Below are 9,352 nucleotides of genomic sequence, written 5' to 3'. Positions count from 1 at the left end.
AGCTAACTATGGTTACTTTTAATAACTTCATTGGAAATTAAATTCATCATACTTCTCTTTGACTACTTGCAAAAATAACTTTTGTTGCAATCTATTTGCTATTACACATGGCACAACAGCAGAAGTAGCAACAGGAAATGAAAACAATTGAGTTCCTTAGAAGGTGACTACAGTGAAACAGGAGTACAAATAGCCCTCATATGCACTGTTACAAAGTGAGGTTAACTGAGGTGGGCTTCAGTAAGACTGTGGAGATGTTAGCCTCCAGCAGAGGGGACAGGGCATGTAACTTCCAAGGAAAGTTCAGGTAATGCTGAACATTTCATCATGGCCAAACTCATTTAAATTTGTATTCATTCCACCATATATATAAAGAGACAGAGAGTGTCTGTATACACACCAAAGTGTATATATCTATATAGGTACATATCTATATATACATGCCCTACCATAATGCCAAATTCATGTGAACAATTAGTTTGACTTATGATGCACTGACAGTAAATTATAGGCCACAAATTAGTTGGTTCCAAACAATAGTTAACATTCAGTTTATTTACACACACATGCAGTATGATATCTCCTGTTATGAACAAAAGGTTAGATCACTGTATGTACAGACAACAGACAGAAACACGAGCCCTTCCTAAACATATTCGAGAATTTCTTTCATTTACAACTCCCTGTATAATTGTGTGTTTAAGTGAAGGAAGGACAAATTTTTGCTTAAACATTTCAAGACAAAAACCCTCCACTTTATATAAATAAATGCATTCAATTTATATATTTACAGTACATACAGCATATAAATAATTTTAAAATTAATCCAAAACATGGTACTATGGTTCACTCACAGCCAGTTGTGGTGAATCTTGGACTTATTTTTCATTAGCAACATGAAGACTAAGCATGGGAGATCTCTGGTAAACCAACTTTACAATGACTCCAGGCATACCATGGCTCATGAAGCACAGCTTTTAGAGTGTTATGCTAAACTGAGCTGGCAACAACTTACTATGTGCAAATGAAAGAGGTGCATTTTGTCTTCTTGATAAACACCCATCAACCAAGAAAAAGAACGTTTCTGGAGAATCTCTGGAAACATTTCAGTGTCAGTAAAAAGCCATTTATAGATACCTTCCATTTTTAAGCAGGCAAATCACTACTAATGCTACTGCCCATGTAAAGACAAACCCAGAAACGTGGACTGTATGTACAGGAACCCAACCTACTAAATACAAATGAGGTTACTGGCCTCTGGCCACATTTTCTACCTCCATAAAGAGCTAAAGTTTACAGCTATGCTGACTTTTCAGAGAAAATACAGAGATTGCTAATATTGCTGAAGATACTGTGCTCATTTCCCGACATCATGGAAAATTCTCCTTGTTCTGGAGTGCATCAGATATTACAGGTTCCCCACATTGTTTATTTAGCAGCACCCAACAGCTTACAGGATCAAGTTCTTAAAAAGAAACTAAGAAGGCACATATCTCTGGGAAGTGCCTTATTTTCTCTGCTTGTGCTGCTGTTGCCATTTTTCAAAAAGCATCTTCACCCTCTGCAAAGTCAATGATTGCATGAAGCAACTCTTCAAAAGTTGGGCGTTCCTCTGGTTTCTAAAAATAAAAAGCATGCACAGATGTGATCAGAAATCAATAAAGTTGTGTTGATTTTGATAAATTACTGGACATATTATCATTCTTTGGTGAGGAATTTAGCATTTCATTAAGTATTAAATGTAAAAATATTTCCTTGTCTGGATTTTGGGATGTATCACTTAATCTCAGTAAGCCAAACTTTTCTTTATGGTTTGAAAAGGCATAAATAGGTGTAGCTGGACTACACTCTTTATATAATTAAATAATTTGCATAGTTTTACACCTTTTTATTTTTCTTCCCCATTCCCACCCTTCCCAATGAACTGCTCCAATCTTTCTTTCTGCAAGTTGTTCATGCTCCTAAGAATTTGGGGTGTCATTCTGATGCCTCTTTTATATCAGCTGTATTTTCTGACCTCTGAAATAAGAAATTATTTAATTTTGTTACTAAATGCCTTCACATACTTAATCTGACAGTTCATTTATTTAATAGAAATGTCTTCAATGTTTTATCTTATCAGAGCTCTAGTTCAGTTGCACATGAATAGCTGAGAGACCTGGATGCACTCAGAACGCTGCTCTAGAGAACATAACTGCCATTTCTAGATCAACCTTTATTTCAATTCAAAGACCAAACAAAATTTAAATATATGTATATGAATACATACCTCCTGCCAGCACATCATCATCATTTCATACATCTGCTTACAGGCCAGCTTGGGCCGATACAAGCGATGTCCTTGGCTAACCATTGTTACCACTTCATAGTTGGAGCTTTTTTCAAAAGGCATTTTTCCTTCTGTATATACTTCCCACATTAAAACACCTGTGGGGAAAAAAAAGAAGAAAATAAATAACTTCTTAAACATATGTGTTCATTAAACATGTGTGTTTATTTTGAGCTCTGGACTCAGGCTGATAGATAAATAGTTTGAGATCCATATTCTAGACGCTTTTCACATGTGTCATCACTGAAAATCTGTTATTCTAGTAGCATGGGTTTTAATGAATAACAGAACTGGAACTTTATCACAAATAAAACCATGGCAAATGATTTCTCTGAGCTTATTCTCAGATGTCTGAATCCTTCCCAATTACCAGAGCTTAACTGCTACTGATAAAATATAAAAAATACACTTTCTTTCCATGATGAATATCTTACCAAATGACCAGACATCTGATTTGCTGCTGAATCGGCTGTAATTAAAGACTTCTGGGGGACACCATTTCACAGGAAATTTAGCCCCTGAAGAACTTGTGTATTGGTCATCAAGGACATACCTAAAAACCACACACACACACACAAAAAAAAAAAAAAAAAAAAAAAAAGAAAAAAGAAAAAAAAAAAGAAAAAAAGAAAAAAAGAAAAAAAGAGAGAGACATGATATCCTTCTGATATCCTTCTGTCAGTCTCCAAACCTGCAAATTTTAATTTAGCTTTGGATTGGAGTACTAGAAGTTCATATTGCCACCTAATGGCCATGGACGTTAGCATCACAAGATAAAAATAGCTTCCCTGGGGCAGTACTACTGCTTCAGCCACAACTGTTCATTTTTCATATTACCCCAGAGTCCTTTCTTGTGATGTATTAGCTATACAACACAGGTCTAGGCCACCTGCTAGTTAAATGTCTCTATTATGAGAGAAAATGAAGGAAAAGCAGAAATTTCATGTTCTGTTTTTTACCAGCCAGTCTGAGTTCAGTTGTCAGGGGACATAGAAACTTCGCAGCACAGAGATGTGGCAAAAGTCAAACCACGGTGCTTTAACACCTTTCTTGGAAGAGCTGCTCCCACCACTGCCTCACCAACACATCACCCACGCAGGTGCTAACAAGGGCAGGAAATTAACCCCCCCTCCAGATCTCAGCATCTCCCAGCCCTTCAGCCAGCACAACTCTGAAACATCGATCCCAAGAGAAACCCAAACTCACTGAACAGCCTCTTTCTAACATTTATTTAACAAAACACAGTTTAACTATTATCTCTGCAGCAGCTCTGCTCTCTGAAACACAAACTCTGTCTTTTTTAAGATGAGTAAGGAAATCAACACAGAACCAGCAAGTATTAAAGATATCAGAAAAGAAAAAAGCAAAACAAACCCCAAAAAACCAAAAAGAAGAGGCCAAAAAAGATCATCTTTGTATGCAATTTTGCTTGGTCTGTGTTGCCTTTGGGCCAAGTACAAGGCTTAGGTGAATTTTCCCAAATCTCCATAAATGCATTTGCACACTCACACATACCTTGTCATTCCAAAATCCGAGACTTTGACCACTCCTGAGTCACTCACCAAGCAGTTCCTGGCAGCCTGCAATGGGAATGGTTAGAGCTGGATGAAAACTTGGAGTCTCTTGCAGACAAATTACAGCAATCTAATCATGTCTTTGTATTCAGTGCTTAGCAAGTTTACCACGTTCAGTGGTGTATTCTCATTACAAAAAGTACATGTGCATCTCCTCTTGATAGCACCATTTTCACAACTACACTACTGTGTAAAAGATAACCAGGAAAAAATTATCATCTCAAGGGATTAATGTGTGGTGAAAATGGCACCAATATAGAAAGGAGATAGGCTGTTATATCAGCACAAATTGCTACTATTTATAAATATTTCAGAGAGATTTTATTCCATTTTCTTAGGAGAGAAAAATCTCTCATGATTTTTTGTATAGAGCAGTTTTAGAGTCTTGACTAGACCATAAAGAGCCAACTTCATCCACTCAATTTTCTGCAAAACAGAAGCAGTTGTAAACAAACAGACCATTTCAAAAAGGAATAAATACATTCACAAATAAAAATTTCAAAGAGGATTGTATTGCCTAATGGGATGTTACCAGGTCTCTGTGGATAAAGCTGTTTCTCTCCAGGTACTCCATTCCTTCACACACATCCTGGCACATAGTAAGCAGAGTGTCTTTACTCAAAACTCCCCGTTTTTGTCTCAGGTAATTGAGAAGGCAGCCATGCTCCATGAACTCTGTCACGATGTAGATGGGCCTCTGCTGTGTGCACACACCGTACAGCTGAACTAGTTTAGGATGAGTTAGCTTCCTGAAAAGATTGAGATCATGTCATTATTACTTCCTCCACGCAGTGCTAGTCCTCCAGCACACAAAACTGCAGAAATACCCCCTCCCCCAGAGTTTATTTATAATCAGTATACAGCATCAGAGGCCTAGGACTGGAAATCAAAGTGCCAAGCACACAACTCACATCATTACTTTAGCTTCTTCAATGAAGTCCTCCTCATACATGGCACCTTCCCGAATTGCCTTGATGGCCACCTTGTACTGCGCCCTCCACTTCCCGAGGCGCACCACGCCGAACAGGCCGCTCCCCAGCTCCCTCATGAAGGTCAGCTCTGAGGGGTTGATCTCCCACTTCTCTGTAAAAAAAAGTTAACAAACAGCTAAGGAACCTACTGAGCTGGTAGAGGATAAGGAAGAGGAAAGAGAAAATGGACTAGTAGCAAATTAAGTAATTTAGGTAGAAAATGTCTGAGAATTAACTTGAAAACTCAACACTTCTGTACTTCACAAAACAAACTTTTAGGTGGACGTGACCTTTAAGCAGCTCCTGACTAACAAAGAAGTCAAAATTCAAACTTTTCTGAGGCCAGTAAGTACATACTGATACTATCAGATTTGATTGCAACAAAATGCCACCACAAAGTTGTGCCAATGTAAAGAAGTTGCTCACATCACCACACTTTAAAAATGGCTATTCTAAATTTATATTTTAAAACGGTAACCCCTCAACAAAGATCAAAGGGTCAAGTTTGAGTCAGAAGTCTGGAGACTAACGAAGGAACCAAAGGCACAGCTCTCTAACAAGGCAAAGCTCAAGATATCCATGGCAGAAAGCAGGGAGGAAAAGACCAAATTCCCCTGGAGCACCAGTGGCAGATGGTGCCTCTGCATGCTGATACTCTGTGCAAGGGTCTTGAAAGTACAGCTTGGACCAGTGTAAGTTCATATAGCCAATCACAGCACAGAATCAGATCTTTTCAAAACTTTTAGAAAGTACTGTAGCATCTCAGCATAGATAAAATCATCAGAATAAGTGTAGACGAAGATAACAGGCAATCACCATAGCTGAATCCTGCCGTTGTGGGTGCTGTCGTCCTCTTTGGGGTCACTGGGTAGCGCAGCCTGGTAACGAGACCTGAGGTTCAATGACAATTCAAGAGACACAGTTTACTTCTGAAACAGCACCAGGCAGCCTTGTGTTCACTGCAGACTACAATTAAGAATATGTAGAAAAATCAGTTATAATAAATTAAAAGGGGGCATGAGGAAATGCTGAGCTGTCTGAGTTTGATGCAAAGATCTGGAAATTATAACTCTTGAGTGAGTGAAATTAATGCACAGACAAGACTTGGAAAAAAGAAGTATTAGTATCTGTGCCTTGAACTCAATTCCTATCCTCTCCCCATTCCATCATACAGAGAGAGGGCAGAGATCAGCATCAGCCATCAGCTATGGATCTGGAGTAGGGATTTTCTGAACAACACATTATTGTTCTCCTCAACCGTTTGCTGTATGGGAAGGTTAGATTATTTCAAGTGGCAGTGAGCAGCAGGTAAAAAGGTAGGGCCTGGAGAGTGTTCTGGGGAAGTACCATCCCTATTCATCTACTGCGGGTTACAGGCAGCTGATAGAAGCACTATGTGGAGCTAAGGAGAAAATTTTTCCTGACTTGATACAACTATTCTTCTGTTACTCTAGGGAAGGAACGTTTTATACATCGTATGTACACACATATATATACAAACACACATGCACAAAACCTTTCAAATTACTGTCATTATTGAAATAATGTGAAACTACAGTGTTTCATGGCTTCCCTGAAAAGGAAGGATTCACAAACCCCCCCAAAATTTCATTCAAACAATAAAATGTCTCAATCTCCTTTTCAAATCAACCTTAAGTGATAGAAAGAATCCAATCAATCTACCTGCTGCATTATGGCTGTGATATTCAATTATTTCTGGAATGGAGTTAAAGAGATGTTTTTCTGCGAGGTAGTACTGTTTTGGTGATGTCACGGTTTCTTTTATATGGTAGTGTCTTATTCCTGATGAACCTTCCCTGGAAAAAAAACAACAATAGCAATTAGTAATAATATGCAATTTGTGGTGAATTTTTTAAGAGGAGCACATTGACAAGGAAAAGTAAACTGAAAGGGCCAGCACAGCTGCAGAGCACCTCATGCTCTGGAAATGGCTTGAATATCAAATATCCAAAGAACTGGCTACTCGCCTTCATCTCAGTGCTCAAACCAAGTTGAAGATTAACCCAGAAAAGGTTAATTTTCAGCCCAGTGAACTCCCCAGTCCAGTTCACACATGCAGACACAAATGCAGGCTGGCAGGAGAGAAGAGACCAAATGGGGTGGGAGAGCAAATCCTCCTGCTGTGGGTTGGGGTTAAGGTGTATGTTGGATTAAACCAAATGGGAGTTAACCATGGAGTTGAGAAGTTCATTTTAGTCACCCCTCTTTTTCATCAGCAGCCCATTTCTTTATTGAGCCTTGTTCTGGCTTTCCCCCAGCCAATGAATTTGGATACGGATACAAACAGATTCAGATGAGACAAGGTGTGCAGAGAAAACACAGAAACTCACCCTCCAAATTTTGTGTAAAGGGAAACAGTATACAGGCCAGGCTGACTGGAGTCTCTCACCACAAAACCACCTTCTTTATCCTAAAACACAAGCACATTGACAGTTCTGAGCAACTGGTTTTAAGCAACATGATTTTTTCACTTGGTTCCAGGATATGCACTTGCCAAAATAAGCTTCTGTTTTAACTAAAGAAGCTATTTAAAGTGAATTTCACAGTTGATACCACCAGGCTGATGTGCTCACCTCGTTTCTGAGGAGCTGCTCTGCCTTGCTTCTGTTCAGGTTTCGGCTGTACCACCTGCAACACAACATCATTAAATAAAACTTCCTCAAGGTGCATTATTTGCCTAAAATGCTGTAAGCAAAGTGTTATGAAGCTGGAGATTAAATAATTTTATGATAAATGAAGATCAAGAATTGAACCTTTGATAACATGCAAAAATAAGTCTCTACCACACTGTGTAGTTGTCCCATAAAAAAGCCCTGAAATAAATCCATCCCATAAAAGCCCAGGGAACTGATGTAAGTTTTTGGAAACAACACTTGTCCAACACACCCAGGCTGATGGCAGCAGTTGCTGTGAAGAGCAGCCCAAGGGGAAGGCTGGCAGCCCTGGGAAGCAGCTGCCTGCACACCAGTCAAACCACCCATGGAGCTGCTGCCACTCTGCCATTCAGCACCCCACACCTCTGGGCTCTCAGGGAGGACCCACCTAGCACAGGGGAGGCTGAAACTCTGAATTAAGTGCCATGGCTGCACATCTCTGAGCTGCATAGGCAGGTTAAAGCAGCTACAGAAGCACCAGCATGTCAGCCAGTCACAGAGAACAACAAAAAAAGGAAAACCAGGCAGTTGGCAAATGGAGGGGTGCAGTTGTTTTGAGCTGCGCTGTTATTTCACTAACCAAGCAGGGAAGTGGCACAGCAGCCTTTAATCAGATTGTGCCTGCTCAGGAGACAGTGGTTTCTTGCAGTTGGTACATGACCTGGAGTAATGCTCCCTGGGCTGCACAGAGACTCAGAATTTTGGCCCCAAGGTGGTAAAAGCACAAAGTGGCTGGACCAGATAAGGCAGTTCCTTCCTTCCCTTTCTGCCAGCCCTGCAGGCCAGCCCACAGCTGAGCAGAGCTCTTAGCAAGAGCTTTTAAGATGAGAAAGCAACAAAGAATTCCCTCTAGTCAAGCTAAGGAGAAAATCCCAGATGAAATTCTGTCTTCTGTCAAAACATGGCAAGTAGGAGCCATATACAGCCAAGAGTAAAGATTTGGAGCTACTAACATAGCTTTGAACATTGGCTTTATTTATTATTTTCTGACAGCTCCATTTTATCTAAAAGTCATGAAGTATGTCCTAAATTCTCAGACATAACAGTTTATCCTACAATGATGTTTGAGCATCAAGAACAGGTTTGGAGACTATCATGTTAAATTTTACCCTGATGTTCTTAAATAAGTACTCCCTAATTAAACATCAACTGGAAAAAGTATTAAAAAAAAAAAGAAGCTAGACATTTATAGCTGTTAAGTTACACTGAAATACATTGAACATATTTTCTTGAAAACTAGAGCTTCCAAAATATCCAATCTTTTATGTTTATTTAGAGTGACTTTCACTGTTTTCTCCTCTAGTGTTTACTGCTACAAACTTTGGACAGACACGTCACTTTACTATTAAAACAACATTTACCACACTTTAAATGGGTAAATTTACTTCAAAGTTTCCCTTTGTCTACCAGAGAATTAAGAGGGGAATTTTGCTTTAACCATGACAGCCTAAATACCACAGGCTGATGGCTGTCTTGCTGACTTGATTTTACATTATAAATCCTAACAAAACCAATGAGGAGAATCTGAAGAATTATGTGCCTATTTCAGTTGCTTAAGTTTAACCTCTAGCTGAGCAGTTGCTTTCAAAATGTTAAAAATACATTGTCATTCTTGAAGCATAGGTTTCATTTTATGGAATTCCAACTTACTCATATTGATCAAGGTTGTTGGACTTCTTTCCTGTTACATAGTTGCTTGGAATATATCCTTGTTTTCTAAAAAAATGTAGAATATATGATCTGAGTGAAAACATGTAAAATTGCATGCCTAGAAGACGGTTGTTTCATTCTGCTAATTATCAG

At 39.1% G+C, this 9,352-nt stretch overlaps 1 protein-coding gene across 2 annotated transcripts in view; it reads right to left on the bottom strand.

The window, feature by feature from the left end:
- Positions 1–532: 532 nt before the first annotated feature.
- The window catches only part of TEC (tec protein tyrosine kinase), a 44,098-nt gene continuing 35,278 nt past the window's right edge, over positions 533–9,352 (bottom strand). For both annotated transcript variants that reach the window (XM_058803170.1, XM_058803169.1), the window contains exons 7-17: positions 9,200–9,265; positions 7,469–7,523; positions 7,226–7,305; positions 6,558–6,691; positions 5,691–5,765; positions 4,815–4,986; positions 4,436–4,652; positions 3,845–3,909; positions 2,764–2,882; positions 2,270–2,427; positions 533–1,619 (exon numbers count right to left, since the gene is read on the bottom strand). In XM_058803170.1, the coding sequence (XP_058659153.1) occupies positions 1,542–1,619; positions 2,270–2,427; positions 2,764–2,882; positions 3,845–3,909; positions 4,436–4,652; positions 4,815–4,986; positions 5,691–5,765; positions 6,558–6,691; positions 7,226–7,305; positions 7,469–7,523; positions 9,200–9,265 (1,219 nt within the window). In that variant the 3' untranslated portion in view covers positions 533–1,541. The remainder of the gene's footprint in view (positions 1,620–2,269; positions 2,428–2,763; positions 2,883–3,844; positions 3,910–4,435; positions 4,653–4,814; positions 4,987–5,690; positions 5,766–6,557; positions 6,692–7,225; positions 7,306–7,468; positions 7,524–9,199; positions 9,266–9,352) is intronic.

This window comes from Ammospiza caudacuta, chromosome 4 (genome assembly GCF_027887145.1).
Source record: "Ammospiza caudacuta isolate bAmmCau1 chromosome 4, bAmmCau1.pri, whole genome shotgun sequence".
NCBI lineage: Eukaryota > Metazoa > Chordata > Aves > Passeriformes > Passerellidae > Ammospiza > Ammospiza caudacuta.
This window is presented reverse-complemented; position numbering and strand designations above follow the sequence as displayed.